Source organism: Aquarana catesbeiana, linkage group LG01 (assembly GCF_042186555.1).
Source record: "Aquarana catesbeiana isolate 2022-GZ linkage group LG01, ASM4218655v1, whole genome shotgun sequence".
NCBI lineage: Eukaryota > Metazoa > Chordata > Amphibia > Anura > Ranidae > Aquarana > Aquarana catesbeiana.
The window spans coordinates 350,570,029-350,589,183 of NC_133324.1; the positions used below are offsets into that span (position 1 = coordinate 350,570,029).

Below are 19,155 nucleotides of genomic sequence, written 5' to 3' on the forward strand. Positions count from 1 at the left end.
AATTATCAGCACTATATAAATACCCGTAATAAATAGGAAAAACATAGTCACTGTACTGAGCTCACTCTGGACTGTGCTTGGCTATATGTTATTGTACAGTCAGTAACAGATAAATCAGTCATGATGGAAGATAGGATGTACAGTATATGTTAGATGTCAGATAAACAGGAGATTTGATCATCCTATCACACCATATATACCATATGATGCTATATACTTTTTAGATATGCTATAAATTAGTTTCATTCTAAGAAACTTTAATTGAACATTAGGTCTATTAGGTGTACGTGTACTTTTTATGAAATTGTCACTATCTAGGCCTGGAAAAAGATTGTATGTATTTTTTGTAATTTATTTTTTATTTTCCCCTTTCTCACAAAATTTCCCAGGGTCGTGAGGACAATGGAGTGACACATTGCTCAACTTTGGGAATACCTTTAGCTAGATATAGCTACCATTTCATAGCTAGGTATTACTACTGCTTTTAGTATTGTTTCTAAGGCTTTATTACCATTGATATTTTTTTTAATAGAAATTATTACTATCATCTGATCAATTAGCATAGAGAGCTTACTGTACATTATTATTTTTTGTTTGTACAATAAAAATTGTACTGTGTGGAGGAGTTTGGAACCTAATTGTAGCAGGTTAACCTGCAAAAATCTAACCTTCTATGTTTATTCTATCTCTGATTTCAGATGGAGTGTTTGAAACTGATAGCTTCACCCAAATTTACTGACAAACGGATTGGATACCTTGGTGCAATGATGTTGCTCGATGAAAGACAAGATGCTCATCTACTCATAACCAATAGCATGAAGAGGTAAGATAATGCACCTTAGCACCCTCCATGTTCAGTATGCTGGCCCATGAAATTAATTATTTTGCAAAAGAGCTGACAGTGAATGATGCTTTGTAAACATTATGCACACATACTGTATATATACATTTTAGACATGGCATACCCTGAGTCCCTAAGTGTTTTCAGTGTGATGGGTCAGCATTCTTCAGGAGTCAAATACCATACTCGTGACCCCACAATAGGGATAAAACCTTTTTGTGGAAGGGAGTTTAACAAGACTCGTGGCCACTCATTAAAATTAGAAGAAAAGAAGTTTAACCTTAAACTACGTAGAGCAGGGGTCTCAAACTGGCGGCCCTCCAGCTGTTGGGAAACTACAAGTCCCATGAGGCATTGCAAGGCTGACAGTTACATGCATGGCTCCCACAGGCAAGGGCATGATGGGACTTGTAGTTTTGCAACAGCTGGAGGGCCACCAGTTTGAGACCCCTGACGTAGAGGGTTCTTTACTGTAAGAGCGGCAAGGATGTGGAATTCCCTTCCACAGGCGGTGGGCAGCGGGGAGCATCTAAAGTTTCAAGAAACTATTAGATAATCACCTGAACGACCACAACATACAGGGATATACAATGTAATACTGACATATAATCACACACATAGGTTGGACTTGATGGACTTGTGTCTTTTTTCAACCTCACCTACTATGTAACTATGTACCAAATCTTCATTACTATGAAGTGTCTCTATTACCTCACAACCACCAATCTAAACCTGTTCCCTAAAGTTCTAACCAAAGATTCTTTTTGGTATTGACAATTTTATACAAAAGGCCATGGCAAGGAAGAACCGACTACACAAAATTGTCAACTCAAGTAATTGGCTTGTGTGATTTTACCATCTTGAGGATATCTGCAATAATTATTTGTATTTGTATACCAAATAATATACATGGATAAAAACTCCACTACTAACACGCTAACTCCATCTCTAACAGCTATTTTATTCTGACCTATTCTTAACTGTAAATAAAGGCAAGACCTTTTTTTTTGGATAGAGTGGAAAGGAATTAGAACCTCTGCCAGTTTTTATTGCTGCCTGAGATTCACCCTCTCTATTTGTCCTGTTTACCATTATCGTTGAAAGTAAAAGAAAATCCCAAATTTTGAAATGACACTGAACAGTAATAGAGGAGAAATCTTCCAATGGGGACCCTAGTTCTGGTGACACCCTGGGATTCCCTCACTTTGGAGGGATTATCTCTCACTTCCTGATTTGACTATGAGATTGGACTAAATTACCAACAGAGGTAGTGAGACAGTCAACAGTAAATGGCTTCAAACATGCTTGGGATAAACATAGACCTACAGTCAGACAACAAGATTAACCACTTCAGCCCCGGAAGAATTTACCGCCTTCCTGACCAGAGCACTTTTTGCGATACGGCATTGCGTCACTTTAACTGACAATTGCGCGGTCGTGTGACGTTGCACCCAAACAAAATTGACGTCATTTTTTTCCCACAAATAGAGCTTTCTTTTGATGGTATTTGATCACCTCTGCGGTTTTTATTTTTTGCACTATAAACAAAAAAAGAGCGACAATTTTGAAAAAAAAGCAATATTTTTTACTTTTTGCTATAATAAATATCACCAAAAATATATTTTTAAAAAATGTATTTCTCAGTTTAGGCCGATATGTATTCTTCTACATATTTTTGGTAAAAAAAACGCAATAAGCGTATATTGATTGGTTTGCACAAAAGTTATAGCGTCTACAAAATAGGGGATAGATTTATGGCATTTGTATTAATTTTTTTTTATTAGTAATGGCGGCGATCTGCGATTTTTATCATGACTGCGACATTGCAGCAGGCACATCAGACACTTTTGACACTATTTTGGGACCAGTGACATTTATACAGTGATCAGTGCTATAAAAATACACTGATTACTGTGTAAATGACACTGGCAGGGAAGGGGTTAAACACTAGGGGGCGATCAAGGGGTTAAGTGTGTTCTAGGGAGTGATTCTAACTGTGGGGGGGATGAGCTCACTACAACATGACAGAGATCACTGCTCCCGATGAAAGGGAGCAGTAGATCCCTGTCATGTTGCTAGGCAGAACAGGGAAATGCCTTGTTTACATAGGCATCTCCACGTTCTGCCGCTCCGTGTCATGATCGCGGGCCCCCGGCAGACATCGAGCCTGCGGGACCCGTGGGCACGCTCACGGAGTATGCGGCAGCGTGCGCACCCACTAAGCCGCGACTTAAAGGGGACGTACAGGTACCCCCATTTGACCAGCTGTGCCATTGTGCCGACGTATATCATCGTGCGCTGGTCAGCAAGTGCTTTATAAAAAACAAAACAAAAAACAAACAAATAGGCAGACTCGATGGACTACTCAGTCTTTTTCTACCGTCACTTTTCTATTTTTCTATGTATGTTTCAGACAGGAAGTGAAGGGAAATCTCCCCAATGGGACACAGATGGCAAAAAAAACTGACAGGGGTTCTAATCCTATGAATGTGTTGATGATTAACCCCTGCGCTACCAGTTCAAATCTAGTGCCTTACACACACATAACAAATAGTGCCCCAAAAATTAGGAAATGGAAAATTAAAAATATGTTTGGGTTTCTGCGTGCATGCAATTGTATTCACACAATTTATATATCTGTGCTGCGCTACCAGTCTTCATATAAGATACGTGTTAATATCATAAGCCTTAAGAAAGCGAATAATCCAGCAAACAATATTAAAGTGAGTCTGAGATGACTTACATAGTGCAGACTCTGGTAATGTTATATAGGGAATGTACACTGCGGAGTGTACAGCGGTGGGTAATATGTGCAGTAGAGGGGTGTGGAGTGTTTGGTGGTGGGTATTATGTACAGGAGAGGAGTGCAGAGTTTACAGCGGTGGGTAGTATGTGCAGGGAGAGGAGTGTGGAGGACATGGCAGTGGATAGTATGAGCAGGAGAGGAGTGCGGAGTGTATGGCGGTGGGAGGTATGTGTAGGAGAGGAGTATGGAGTCTACGGGGGTGGGTAGTATGTGCAGGAGAGAAGTGCAGAGTGTATGGCAGTGGGTAGTATGGTCAGGAGAGGAGCGCAGAGTATATGGCAGTGGGTAGTATGGTCAGGAGAGGAGTGCAGAGTATATGGCAGTGGGTAGTATGGTCAGGAGAGAAGTGTAGAGTGTATGGCAGTGGGTAGTATGGGCAGAAGAGGAGTGCAGAGTGTATGGCAGTGGGTAGTATGGTCAGGAGAGAAGTGTAGAGTGTATGGCAGTGGGTAGTATGGGCAGAAGAGGAGTGCAGAGTATATGGCAGTGGGTAGTATGGTCAGGAGAGAAGTGTAGAGTGTATGGCAGTGGGTAGTATGGGCAGAAGAGGAGTGCAGAGTGTATGGCAGTGGGTAGTATGGTCAGGAGAGGAGTGCAGAGTATATGGCAGTGGGTAGTATGGTCAGGAGAGAAGTGTAGAGTGTATGGCAGTGGGTAGTATGGGCAGAAGAGGAGTGCAGAGTGTATGGCAGTGGGTAGTATGGGCAGGAGAGGAGTGCAGAGTATATGGCAGTGGGTAGTATGGTCAGGAGAGAAGTGTAGAGTGTATGGCAGTGGGTAGTATGGGCAGGAGAGGAGTGCAGAGTATATGGCAGTGGGTAGTATGGTCAGGAGAGAAGTGTAGAGTGTATGGCAGTGGGTAGTATGGGCAGAAGAGGAGTGCAGAGTGTATGGCAGTGGGTAGTATGGGCAGGAGAGGAGTGCAGAGTATATGGCAGTGGGTAGTATGGTCAGGAGAGAAGTGTAGAGTGTATGGCAGTGGGTAGTATGGGCAGAAGAGGAGTGCAGAGTGTATGGCAGTGGGTAGTATGGGCAGGAAAGAAGTGCAGAGTGTATGGCAGTGGGTAGTATGGGCAGGAGAGGAGTGCGTATTGTAAAAATACCATTTTGAACTAATATTCAAAATATTCACTGCATAGTCAATCGTGCCAGTTCATATATCAAATCATTAGGTGATAGTTCATCAAAAAAAAAGTGATATCTTTATTGAAGAAATTTTCCAGTGCTTCTATGACCACTTCCTGTGCACCTCTGTGCTCACAGTGCTCCCACCTTAGTGATATGATACAGCACATGTGTAATCTTATCCAACTTGTTGTTTCCAGCTGATGTCCAGAAAAAGGGTCTTGTAGTGTGGCCTCCCACTCACTAGGGTACTCGTATTCTGTCGGGTATATCTCCTTGAGGATGAGGATGCTGGTCCCTTTGAGAGCGCCTTACCCAGGCAATGCATGTTACTCCCATGCCATGTCGGAATAAAGAGGATGCCTTAATAATGTAAAACCGTATAATAACACTTTTATAATTTAAATTCTGCTTACATATAAAACACAACAGCAGTCAGTGGGATTAAACTCTTCCTGGTACGACGTCACTTCCGGTCTCAGGCTCCAGTGGGATTTTGCACTCATTTTGTTTATTGTGTTTTCCACTCCAGGGACCTAGAACATAGCTCCTCTGTGGTGCAAGGCTTGGCACTGTGCACATTGGCCTGCATGGGATCAACTGAGATGTGTCGGGATCTAGCTGGAGAAGTGGAGCATCTTCTGAAAAACTCAAATTCCCATGTCAAGAAAAAGGTGCTGCAATAAAATTTAGTGTATTGTGAAGGGGAAAGTAATACATCAAACATATGTGCCTAAAGACATGAAAGACCAGGGAGGGAGGGCAAAGAAGAGAATCTGAAAAAAAGTTATGATCCAGTTTCCATTTCCACTCCTCTTTATTGCAGAAAGATCAATATACTTTTAACTTTCCTTCTCCAATCAATTCTTTCTTTGCGCATGCTCACCTTTTACTTCCATCCCACCGTTTCTCACCACCAGTTCACATCCACAGGCTGTCCTCTGTGCTGTGCACATTATCCGGAAGGTCCCTGATTTAGTGGAAATGTTTATCCCAGCCGCTGAGGAACTACTGGCAGAAAAGAGGCATGGTGAGTCTGGTCAAACCTATAGATGCTGCTGATAATATCATGACAGTGTATGCAATCAGAAAGTAGGGCAATTGTATAAGCTTGGTGGATAAGTTGTAAGTGTGCATATACAATTAATATGAGCCAGGACATTGACCAATTGGTGTGGGTGTATTGCAGGTGTATTGTACGGAGCTGTACTTCTGGTTACAGAGATCTGCCTAAGGAATCCTGAAGGATGTAAACGCTTTCGCAAGGTAACTTCAGACTATAATGCAAATGTGACACGATCCAATCACTAGAGGTTTTTATTAAGGAAAATGCATAAAGTAACTAAATTGGAGGTAAATGTGATGGTGTCAGCTTGTGGAATAAGTAAAAAAAAAGCTAAAGTTGAATCTGTTAATATTTTGCCTTCCCTGGTTCCTCCTTTGCCCCCTAAATAACATGCTAGCGAAATATTACAATAAACCTTTCTGTTTTCATTACATACTAAGTCCCTTTGCTTCTCTGTGCATGGACACATAGGCTAACATAGAGTGGAGTTTATGGGCTTTTAAAAAAACGCCCAAACTCCAATAAACTCCAGTTTATCAGCTCCAGTGTTCATGGATCATAAGGCTATGGAGGAACAAGCTAGATGATGCTGGATGTTCTCCAGCTATGAATTAAGATGGGCTGTATCTGAACTACTGCAGCTTCTATTGCACGCAGTGAGAAGTTTACAGTGTTCAGTGTAATCATAGTAACCAATTTCAGTACAGGAATGGAGCCCGTACAACTGCCCTAGAATTGAGGACAGTTAACAGAACCTTGTCACCCTATAGCAGGAAGTGCCTGAACAAAGACCTTCATGGCAGCATCACCAGGTATTATTTAATTAATGAAAGCTACAGATTTAAATAGAATGAAGATGACTTTGAAGTTAAATTAATATGTTAAAGATGATAGAAAATTGGTTAGTGATTGGATTTACATCTATTTTAATGTACAAAGATTTAGACGTTTAACCTTACCTTGTCTCTGTGTTATGCCGCAGTCTTTTTTTTTGAATAAGCTAAAGATATTCACAGACCAAGCCTGTCTAGAAATATTGCATTTGTCAGAAAAACTGGAGTGCTTAAGTATTTGTAGGACCTGTTCAAGTTCAGACAACCATGTCATAACAGCCATAAAAATAACAGCAGCTTGTACAAATTGTGACATAATACTGTATTCTGTGGTGTATCAGGCATGGGTGCAGGGTGTTCACTGAACACGGACCCCAAGGGGGGGGCTCTGACCCACATTGCACCCATGGATGATCTGTCCCTGGTTGACAGTCAGGAGTAATCGTTGTGGTGGTGGGGGCAGTTACAAGCACCGATATCCCTGTATAGCTTTTAGTGAAGCAGCTGACAGCCACTTCTCCTCCTCTCCCTCCTATGGCTGTCAGTTGCTTCACTAAAAGCCATACAGGGTGATTGGTGCCTGTAACTGCCCTCACCGCCACACCATTTCTGACTGTCCCCTGTGTGCTCCTTTGGCCCCCCTGTGTCCTCCTCTGGCCCTCTGTGTCTTCCCCCAGCCCCTTGGTGCCCTCCAGTGTCCTCCCCTGACCCCTTTGTCTGGCCCTCCTGTGTCCTCTGGCCCCTCTGTGTCCTCCACTGGCCCCCTGGTGTCCTCCTGTATCCTCCTCCAGCCCCCCCCCCCCCCCGCCCCACAGCCCGGCTTTCCTCCTTTCCCGTCGGTTGCTGGGGATGTGTCAGGGTGGAAAGCGGAGGAAGGGGCCAGCAAATATGTAATTTACCGGCCCCTTCCTTTTCTGAATGAGCAGAGTCAGTGATCACTGACTGTCCATTCATAACTGAAGCATTGCAAGCTGTGTGTACTCTGCTACAGTTTGTGAATAAACAGGACCTTCAGTCTCCTGTTCATTTATCTTCAGTGCAGCTGAGGCTGTCGAAAAAGGGACTGCTGAATCTCTGTCCTCCATTCCTTTTCTCCGTTTCAAAGGGGAAATGTCCAGGGTCTGTTTAGATCCCTGATATCTCACCAAAGCCCCCCAACAGAGTTGATAAAAAAGAAAAAAAAAAAAAAAAAAGAATTGCAATAAGTATTAAAAAATGTTATTGTAAAAAATTAATAAAAAATAAGATACAATAAACTACTAACACCGTCCACCCCTGAATGGACAGTCAGTGATCACTGCTCATTCCCCAAAAAGCATTGTGAAAAAAATGAAAAAATAAATGGTAAAAAAATAAATAATAGAAAAAAAACCTACTGACACCATCCATTGCTCTACTGCCACTGTCCACTCCCCCCCCCCCCACCTCAACACATTGTGAAAAAAAAAACAAATACAAAAAAATAATAAAAAATAAAATTGTAAACAATAATAAAAAATTAAATAATAAAAATTAAATAAAAATTAAAAACAAAAATTAAGCCACGCCCAATATTTAAGTGCAATTTAAACCACTACCACACTTTTTTTTTAGCAATGCCAGCCCCACATTTGTTCTTGCACATGGACCCACTGATTTCATGATACGCCCCTGACTGTATTGACTTGTCTGTGGAGGGATTCGATTGCTGCTTAGCTGATCTTTACAAAGTTTAGTCTGGTAGATTATTTAGCTCTGTCCTCCTCTCGGCTGTCGACTGCTGAGATAAGGTAGGGACAGGAATGAGGGGGATGCCACAGCTGCAGGAGAGGTGAGAGGGCCACATAAAATGGCCTGGTGGCCTGGATTTAGACCTGCTGGCCTTGTGTTTGACACATGCTTGTGAGTGTATTCATCTTTCTTCATACAGCAGAGAAGTTAACATGGTATCATAGTTATTGATTTATACATTTATCAGTAGATGATGCAGCATGCTTCTAATAGTCCATGTGCAAAAAAAAAGTGAAGGGATAAGATTGTTTCTAAATGAGGAGACCCCTTTGCATATAGGAACCTATAACACTCGAGTGATGTGTAACACGTACAAGAAATACTAGAACAAATGACAACAAAAAGTACTACCAGAACTACTACAAGTATTGAGCAAAAGATAATTATTTTCAGTATTGCCAATATTTATTTTTTGATGGCAAATATTTTTTTTTTATGTCATCTAGATTCTCCCACTTCTCCTGCAAAAATTAAGGCAGGTCATGTCCGGTTATTCTCCAGAGCACGCTGTGGCAGGCATCACTGACCCCTTTTTACAGGTAACATAGGTGCCCTACAGTGCACTACTCTTTGTGTCATGCAACCACATTAATATGTATGTAACCATTTCTTTATATTACTGTCCTTCTGGCTACTGTAATTTACTTTTTGTTCCAACAAATTCATTTTTATTTTATATTGTACTGTGTAAAATGCTTGTCAGTTTTAGATTGAGCAGTCTGTGTGTGTTCCCCTTGGGGAGATTCACCTTGTCTGTCCTGATGTTACTATGGCAGAAAGTAATGGGAAGTCAAAGATTTTACAATTCTCACTGCAACATTAATAGAGAGCAGATCTTCCAATGGAGACATTTAATCTGGTGTCTATCTAAGATGGAGATTTCCTCTCACTTCCTGTTGTGTTTTCTGGGCAAGATGTAGTGAGAAATCTCCCCAATGGGACACAGATAAGTACAAACAAAAAAGGACAGCCCCTGCTCTCTCCAAAATTAAGAATAATGTTTGGTTACACATACACAGTACTATGCAAATGTTTTAGACACTTGTGAAAAATGTTGTAAAGTGAAGTTGCTTTGTAAAATAATTAAATTCATAGTTTATTATTTATTAATTAATAATAATTAAAATGTATACACAGAAAAAAAAAAAAACGTAATCAAAACAGTATTTGGTATGTCCACTCTTTGCCTTTTAAAATAGCATCAATTTTCCCAGTTACACTTGCACTCAGTGAGGGCTCATTTACACTAACAGCTACACCCTGTGGTTGAGCCACATTTTTATGACCCCTCAACTGCTCCCCCTTTAGCTGTAAAGACAGTGGCTGGTTGTGTACACACGATGTGGGTGGGATGCTTTGCCTCGCATCTGCAGCAGGAATTTTATCCCCGTCACATTCTACCCGCCGTATGTGACCCATTCAATGCATGCAGTTGCAGTGCAGTAGTCTGGCACTTAGGGTATTTAAACAGGCCATGAGAAGCTATACAAGCCTCCTCACCACCTGTAAAATGCTCTCTGAAGAGCAATCCAAATGCAGATTGCAATTGTAAATGAGGTCTTAAAGAGAAACTTCAGTCTTTGTCAAACAGCCACTAGCTTTTTTTTTTTCTCCCCCCTTACCTGTTATGCAGCATTCTTCCGAATTCAAATACTGTCCTGCCCAGTGGATCCAGTGTTGTCCTGCTGCCATCTGCTACTCAGGTGCCATGGCCTGTTTCCCTCTGATATTGGGTACCTAGGTGCTTTTAACTGGTTCCGGCAGCCGGCCTCTTATTAAGCGTGCCAGGCTCGACCACTGCATGAGCTCTCACTATGCTAGACATGAACGGGGCCTGCAAGTGAAATATGTGTGTTTACACAAGAACAGTGACAGCTGAATGTCTTCACCTACACCCTCCCATGTGCTTGTATAAAGTTGGCCATACAATATGCACTTTGATTGTACAATCTCTGTACAATTTCCTTTAGATTTACCCAAACTATTGTACTTGGATGACTCACCTGAGCAATCTATTTAATCTGTATCAAATCAAGCAGGCCCTTGCACTACATAGTTGAGTAGTACGCAAAATAGCTGGAGAGGAGGAGCTGGAGCAGCTCCAGCCTGACTGTGTGCTACTTGTAGCCACCACTCCTCCTCCCCATCTTTCAGCTACAAGAACGGCCGCAATCCCAGGGACACATGACCGCCCCCTCTCCCAGCATCCCGCCCCTCTCCTCCTACCTCTGCTCTCTCCTCCAATCACTCTCCGGTAGCGGCAATACATAGGGGAGAGAACAGAGCACAGTGTTCCTCCCCCTCCCTCCTGTAGTGCAAAGAATTATGGGTATTGTAGTCCAGAGGGGCAGGATTGCCTGGAGCTACAGAGTGTACAGGCACAAGAAGGAGGTGAGTTTCTATTATAACATTTTAATAAGTAATTTTTCTCCTCCACTGGTGGGCACTCATGCGGTGGCACTGACAGGTGGCACTGATGGGCACTAACAGGCAGTGGCACTGATAGGCGGCACTGACAGGCAGTGGCACTGTTAGGCGGCACTGATGGGCACTCATGCAGTGGCACTGATGGGCACTCATGCGGTGGCACTCATGCGGTGGCGCTGATAGGCAGCACTGATAGGCACTCATGGGTGGCACTGACAGGCGGCACTGATGGGCACTAACAGGCAGTGTCACTGATAAGCAGCACTGACAGGCAGTGGCACTGATAGGCGGCACTGATGGGCACTCATGCGGTGGCACTGATAAGCAGCACTGATGGGCACTCATGCGGTGGCACTGACAGGTGGCCCTGACAGGCAGTGGCACTGATAGGTGGCACTGGCAGGCAGTGGCACTGATAGGTGGCACTGATGGGCACTGACAGGCAGTGGCACTGATAGGCGGCACAGATGGGCACTCATGTGGTGGCACTGACAGGCGGTAAAATCATTCTATAAACACATACCACATACACTGCATATATAATTTGAGGAAAATATGCTTATAAAATTGTTTACAATCTGCCAAAAAAAAAAAAAAAATATGTCCCCGGATTTCATTTTGAAAATATGGTCACCTTCATTTATTATGAAAAGTGAAATTCTGTGTGAAAAGGTGAATTTAGCCTTTAAGGATTATGAAGATGTGGTCCAATGTATGGTTAAAAAATAATAGCAAACGTGTTAATGATCAAAAAGGTAACATGTATGTTAAATGCTATCATTGAATTAAACACATTCATCTGTGTAGGAGGAAAGAAACTAGATGAGGGAAAGTCATGCTCTACTAACACCAGCTGAAAGCAGTCCAGTGTAAAAAATCTCTTACAAGGCAAAATGAGCAAAGCAATAGGACACGGGTGGTCTTATTGCATCAGTCCTCACAGACAGAAAATGAAAGAAAGAGAGGGATTTCCAGATGTGCTGACCAAGCTCTTCTGCATAAGCACAAACAAAGAAACAAACCACATTGAGGACCAAAAAATGCAGTGGTTGATCAAAGAAACTTAGTGCAGCAACTGAAATACACTATATTACAAAAGTTTTGGGACGCCTACCAATACACGCACATGAACTTTAATGGCATCCCAGTCTTAGTCCGTAGGGTTCAATATCGAGTTGGCCCACCCTTTGCAGTTGTAACAGCTTCAATTCAAGCACATTTGTGAGGTCAGGCACTGATGTTGGACGAGAAGGCCTTGCTCGCAGTCTCCACTCTAATTCATCCCAAAGGTGTTCTATAGGGTTGAGGTCAGGACTCTGTGCAGGGCAGTCAAGTTCCTCCACCCCAAACTCCCTTATCCATGTCTTTATGGACCTTGTTTGTGCACTGGTGCGCAGTCATGTTGGGAGCATGAAATAGTCCAAAATGTCTTGGTATGCTGACAACTTAAGTGTTTCCTTCACTGGAACTAAGGGGCCAAGTTCAACCCATGAAAAAGAACCCTAAACCATAATCCCCCTCCACCAAATGATTTGGACCAGAGTCCTGACCTCAACCCAACAGAACACCTTTGGGATGAATTAGAGCGGAGACTGCGAGTCAGGTCTTGTCGTCCACATCAGCTCCTGACCTCACAAATGCGCTTCTGGAAGAATGGTAAAACATTCCCATAGATACACTACTAAACTTGTGGACAGACTTCCCAGAAGAGTTGAAGCTGTTATAGCTGCAAAGGGTGGGCCAACTCAATATTGAACCCCCACGGATTAAGACTGTGATGCCATTAAAGTTCATGTGTGTGTAAAGGCAGGTGTCCCAATGCTTTTGGTAATATAGTGTATATATCATGCTGGCTTTCCTTTAGAAGATGTCCAGCAGCACCCACAGCTTAAACTTGGCAGAAACCAGTGGAACCCTGGCACACCAATCCACTGTTTAGAAAAGTCTGGTCAGAAGTGATCTTCATTGAAGACTTGCAGCCTATGCACAAAACACAAGAACTGGTGTGCAGAAAAATGGCATGCTCTGAACAGTCCAAATGTGAAATATTTGTTCATCTGCAATTTGTTCATTTAATGAACGGAGAGTGCTAAAAAGATGAGCTGCTACAGACAACAGTGAAGCATGGTGGGGGTTCCTTGCAGATTCAGGGCTGCTTTTTTGCACATGTATTTTGGGATTTGGTCAGAATTGATGGGCTTCTCAATGCTGAAAAACACAGGCAGATACTCCCTCCTTCATGCAGGATGGCATTTGCTAAGTCCCAGTTTCATTCTCCTAGATGTTTAGAGAAACCTACCTGCCAAGTTCCTTAAAAAAATTGAGCAAGTGTACCTGAGAAAAGTGATGCTGTTTTAAACACAAAATGTAGACACACCAAATATTGATTTGATTAAAATTTTAGATTTGATTTTTCAATTACTATTTAAAAATTAAACGTAACATTGCATTATTTTGAAGGCATCCTCACTTTACAGCAATTTGTCATAAGTGCCTAAAACTTTTGAACAGCACGGTCCTTTAATTGAGTAACAAGCTGCTATGATGCTCAAAGTATTAAAGTCTGCTGTGAAGTAGTAAAAAACTGAGGAGTATAAGAGAAGAGAACATCACATTGAAAAGCTATCCTTGTAAAAAAAAAAAAAAAAAAAAGATAATCCACAGGGAAAAAAAGAGCAGGTTGTATTATCCATGTGTTATCCCATGGTTTTTAATTTAGGCCAGTGCCAATGGGTTACTCAACTTTTTATCCATACTTGGTGGGTATCTGCGATAGAGGAAATTTAAGGCCAAGAGGGTGTTATATTAAAACAGACCTAACCTAAGTGAAAACTGGGCAGCAGCACCAGTACTAGACATGTACACACGGGAAAATGTTGTTAAGTTTTTTGTTTCCAGGAATTCGTTAATTAAATAATTCATTTTCAGAGACGGTTGTTAAGGGGCGGGTTTGGTCTGGATTTTGGAGGGGACCTCACACTATTTCTTTTTATATTTTGCTATGGGGTTCCCCTTAAAATCCATACCAGACCCAAAGGGCCTGGTATGAATTGGGGGGTGACCTCCCATCCTGTTTTTTTTTTTTTTTTTTTTTTTTTTTTAAATGCTGCCATTGTTTGTTTACATTCTGCTGTCAGGGCCCAAAAATAAATGTACTCCTAATTTAATCATAGCAGAAGATAATTGGTGTGATTGGAGACTACTAGGATGCCAACATCCCAGAAATAGTCTATCCAACAAATTGTACCCTGGGTGTATGGGACTTTCCTGGCACCAAAAATAATTCAAAAACATAATATATATATTATATAAACAATTTATTACAATGTTTTTTTACAAAAGATAAAACCATATCTCAAAACATAAACTGTAGGCTTAGACCAAAACCCCATATATAACTGTCATAAGTTTAAGTGTCACAGTCTTGTTGTAAAAGCTCCCCAACCTTTTTTCCAGTATTATTCTTAATCAGGAGCATAAATACACCTGGAAACTCATAGAAAGGTCATTGGTTGCAAGCCTAAAGGTCAGCGGTTGCAAGCCTACAGGTGAAGGTTAAAATAAAAATAATATTGTGGTGATGCGATCCAAAAAGAGAAAAAAGGATCAACTGTAAATGCAGAGGGCAGCTAAGAGGTCTTACCCACAGCCCAAAATGGGTCCATCCAAAAGCATGGCCAGCGACAACACTCCAACACCAGGGAAGATGCAGTCTGTTTAATACCAAGAGTGTGTTATAATAAACCAGACCTGACCCAAGTGAAAACTGGGCAGCAGTAACAGAAATGCTAATTTATTCATAGCCATCTATTCATTTTTATGTAGTCTTTATGTAGTCTTTATTTTGATATTACATACCTTGAGCTTACAAAGAACAGAGAGCCCAAACTGGCACGAAGGCAAAGGTTATAGACTTGAATTTGGCAATCAAAGTGTATTGGCATATCCATCGAAAACTATACATGTTGAAATGCAATCTTATACCCGCATTGAACCAGTCAATAGCTATGATCCCAGTTGTAAAACATGCTTATGAGGACCAGGATGGGCCGGGGTAGGTAAAGGTGTGTGTGTGTGTGGGGGTGGGGGGGTGGGGGGATGAGAAGGGATCAAGCATAAAAGTGGTAGAGAAACAAAATAAAACAAATTAAATAACAGAAGGAAACAAAAACAAAAACACACATAACAGCCAGCACTATCACTAAGAAGATGAATGATAATTCAAAAAATATTCCACAAAACCAGACAGGTCTGCCTTGAACTTTAACAAAACTAAGCTAGATCAGATCCTCGACTATAAGGGTGTATGGGGCCTTGAGGCTGATGGCTGTGGGGACTGTGATACACTGGCAGTGTAATGTTTCCAGGTGGCCCAAATCCCATAGAACTTTTCATATCAGTTCCTACATGTTGCCATCCACTCCTCTGCAGCCATTATGTTATTTACCAAGTGGATCCAATCAGCTCGCCCAGGAACATGGGCTGTTTTCCAGTGAACAGGGATCAAGCACCTGGCTGCATTCAGGAGATGAGGTAGGACCGACTTGCGGTAATGGCTGAGAGGAATAGACGGCATGTGGAGCAGGAACTCCAAGGGAGAGTCAGGCATCTCAATATCCAAGATCACTTTGATCTGAGCCCTGATATCCTGCCAATACGGCCGGAGCCTTGGGCACTCCCACCAAATATATAGGTAAGTGCCCTTCAGCCCACAGCCTCTCCAGCAGGCATCAGAAACTGTTGGAAAAATCCTGGCCAGGTTAGCAGGTACTCTATACCAACGGGTCAATAGTTTGAAGCAATTTTCCTGCATCTTTGTGTCTACAGAACTCGCATGGGTAAGGCGATACAGGTGGTCCAACTGAGTCTCTGTGAACGTATGCTGCAAGTCTCTCTCCCTCTCCCGTATGCAGACTGGCTTACCCCTAGACTCTGTCATTTGCAGCATCTCATACAAGACTAAGATTGAGTGTGGAATGGGGGCAGCTGACATACATAGCTTCTCAAATGAAGTGAGGGAGGAAGGGGGTCTGATGCCCTGAGGCAAGCTGAGGACAAAATTACACAACTGCCTGTAGCGCCAATCATGCAGCGGGAATCGACCAAATTGGTCATGGAGCCAGTCCAAGGATACCAGAACCTGTTCTTGTATGAAGTATGAATCTACCACAACGCACCTCTTAGTCCCTTGCCCATGTACAAAAGTAAAAATAAATAAATGCAGCGCTAGGTGAGATGAGAACAGAGGGGAGGACTAACACCCCATCTACATATATATTGTGTATAACAGCAAATATTTCCACGTGTAGTAATTAAAAGCTACGATAGATAAACTGAAAAAAACAGACTCCAGTTGCTGGAAGCAGTGTCCATAATGAGGTAAAAGTTCATCAGCTTAAACAACATGATACTCCTACTGAGAGAAAGGGAGAACATATGTGGATGATGTTCTTAAATAAAATGAGTAGTCTTTATATACTCAGAGTCCACACGTAAGTAAAAGGGGTAAATACGCTTACCAGAAAGGGTGGACACACTCGCCATACGGCGGAGTGTCACTCAGGCTTATGGAGCAACCGATCCTAGGGGTGCTTGTTGAGAGGCGCTGTTAGTAGGTTCCAGTGGTCCCATCTAGGGCAACCATGGGTAGAAGATGGTACTTAGATCCTCAACGGATGGATGGATTCACCTTCCCAGCGAGCAGGCAGCTGGAGGATGTAGCTTTCACCACACCAGATGTGTGGTGAAAGCCTAAGAGCCAGCGGGTGTTCACCAGAGCCTCTAGTGGTGAGGATGGACTGCGCTGCAGTCTGGCTCCAGGTGGTGGCCCCCAGGGTCTCACAGCTCACCGTAGACTTACAGGAGAAGAGGAAGGAGGCAGCAGGCTGGAACGACAGGGAAGTAAGGGGTAAGCCAAAGGTCAGGGCGATTAGCAGACAAGGATAAACATAACAAACCAAAGGTCAGGGTAACAAGCAGACAGGGAGAGTCGAGAACAGGCCAAAGTCGGTAACAGGAATCAGACGTAGGAAACACAGCAAGTACACACGGAGGCTAACACACAATGGTTGATCAGCACTGCTGGCTTGCAGTGCACAGGTTAATATAGGGTTCCCTGATAGGGCCTGGGGTGGGGCCATGCTTAGAGAAGAGGTTATAAAACCAGTCAGGTGAGAGGCAGCTGGTCTTTAGAGATGAACACATGGAGACAGGTAAGCTGACAGAGAAAACTCTATTGCATAACCATGACAATAAGCATGCAGGGACTTCCGAAAGTGTTTAAGAAATGCAAAGGAATGTACTGAGTGGCCAGAGGAGGTATCGAGCTGTGGGTCAGGGCTTACGTTGAAATCACCTCCTAATACCAGTTGCCCCTCCCGGAATGAGGAAAGAGACTCCAGAACCTTGTTCAGGAATGTAAGTTGCCCGGTATTTGGGGTGTACACCGTAGAAAGGGTAATTTTTGCATTCAAATAGGGTGCCTTTTAGGAAGACAAACTTACCCTCCAGGTCAGCGTAATGATGTAGGGGAATAAAGGGGCAGCTTTTATGTATGGCTATCGACACTCCACTCGATTTTGACCGACGTTAGTTACTAAGGTACCATTGATCATACAGGTGCGTGGGAAGGCGGGGGAACGAGTCAGTTCGAAAATGTGTTTCCTGCAAAAAAAGGATGTGGTCCCCCCAGTCTCTTCGCCTCGAGCCATAACTTACTGCATTTATGCAGAGAGCCCTAGCCACGGACATTGTAGGACACAATTTTCAGGGAATCCATAAGGAGTCCATATGTGGAAATCTGTTGAAATCATCAGGAACGGTGAAAAGAGACCTGCAGCAGCCTGAACCATGAAAGGAGTCCTGGGAAGACAAATAAAGGTCTAAAAAACAACAATTAAACATAATATACAGTAAACAGAATGCCTGGCAGGCGATCAAAGAATACCAGTAACGACGGCACAAAGATCGGCACCTGGCTCCATAGCTAAATAGGAGGTGGCGATCAGTGCGCTGCAGTTTTCCCAAACCGGGAAACATAACTTAGGAGAGTTAACCTATTGGGGGTAGATGGGGAGGCATCAGGCGTGAGCCCAGCAGGTGGGCCCGCTTCAGCGAAAAGGCACACCCAGTTCCTGGGTGTGCATGCAAGTGATTTGCAGCAGCAGCAAAAACAACAACATCCCTATGGGAAAGGGAGAGTTCAGTAAAGATTAAGTCAGTCACTCAGGGGGCCACTGATGAAGAAGGCGATGAGCCATCCATGCGAGTTGGACCATTGCGAGGTCTGTTCCAGCCCCTGTGATGAACAGGCTGCCAGGGTTGTCGGCGAGCAGGACCAGGGATCTCCGGGGAGGTGCGCCAATCTGGAATGTCCATTGAAGGCAGTCCAAGGCAAGAAAGAAATTAAGGCAAATCAGATTTATTTTGCAAGGTGACCTGGCGACCATCTTTAGTGACCGAAAGGCTAAAGGGGAAGCCCCAGCGGTAGTTTAAGTGGGTATCTTGGAGGGCCTCTAAGAGTGGCTTGAGTGCCCTGCTTTGCATCAAGGTGCGTCGGGAGAGGTCTGGAAATAGGGACAATTTGGCTCCATCAAAGTCCGCTTAGCGGACACCTCTGACACGAGACATGATGTGCTCTTTCAGCGAATACTTGTGGAGTTTGCGAATAATGTCCCTTGGCTTATCCAGGTCTTCCGAGGGAGGTCTTAAGGCTCTATGAGCGTGACCAATTTCAATATGATCCGGCGCCTCTCTGCCTAGGATCTGCTTAAGGATACCTTGGAGGGTAGGGACTATGTCCTTGTGTGCAGTAGCTTCTGGCAGGCCTCTAATGTGAATATTAACCCTGCAGCTGCTGTTTTCAACATCATCTAGTTGGTCAAGCAGGGAGTCAATACGCTGATCCTGTGTTTTACAGTGTGCCTGCAGGGCTGTAGGGTGGGTGTGATGTCCTCCACAGAGGTCTCCAGAGCCTCTACTCTACCCCCGAGGTGGGCCGTGTCAGGTTGCAGGGCTTCAATATCCTGCCTCAGAACTTTCTCCATCCTAGCTGCAAAACTGTTCAGATCAGCCTTTGTGGGGAGAGACAGAATGTGCAGCCCGTAAGTCTCTTTCTCCCAGGGCTTCTCCCAGGCCAAGGTACCTGACTGAGCCCTGTGAGGAGCCAGGTGAGGAGGGGGGAGGAGGTGAAGCTAACGGTAGCTGTGGGGTAGGAATCAGGGAGGCTGCACGTGTGGCTGTGGAGCACTCACCCAGCACCATCTTGGATTCGCGAGTCTGGTCGCGG

General features: G+C 43.4%; 1 protein-coding gene across 3 annotated transcripts in view; it reads left to right on the forward strand.

Moving 5' to 3' along the window:
• Positions 1–19,155, forward strand: part of AP1G2 (adaptor related protein complex 1 subunit gamma 2) — a 62,100-nt gene that overhangs the window by 4,261 nt on the left and 38,684 nt on the right. For all 3 annotated transcript variants that reach the window (XM_073632620.1, XM_073632613.1, XM_073632604.1), the window contains exons 3-7: positions 699–823; positions 5,305–5,446; positions 5,706–5,802; positions 5,962–6,038; positions 8,888–8,980. In XM_073632620.1, coding sequence (XP_073488721.1) covers positions 699–823; positions 5,305–5,446; positions 5,706–5,802; positions 5,962–6,038; positions 8,888–8,980 — 534 coding nt within the window. The remainder of the gene's footprint in view (positions 1–698; positions 824–5,304; positions 5,447–5,705; positions 5,803–5,961; positions 6,039–8,887; positions 8,981–19,155) is intronic.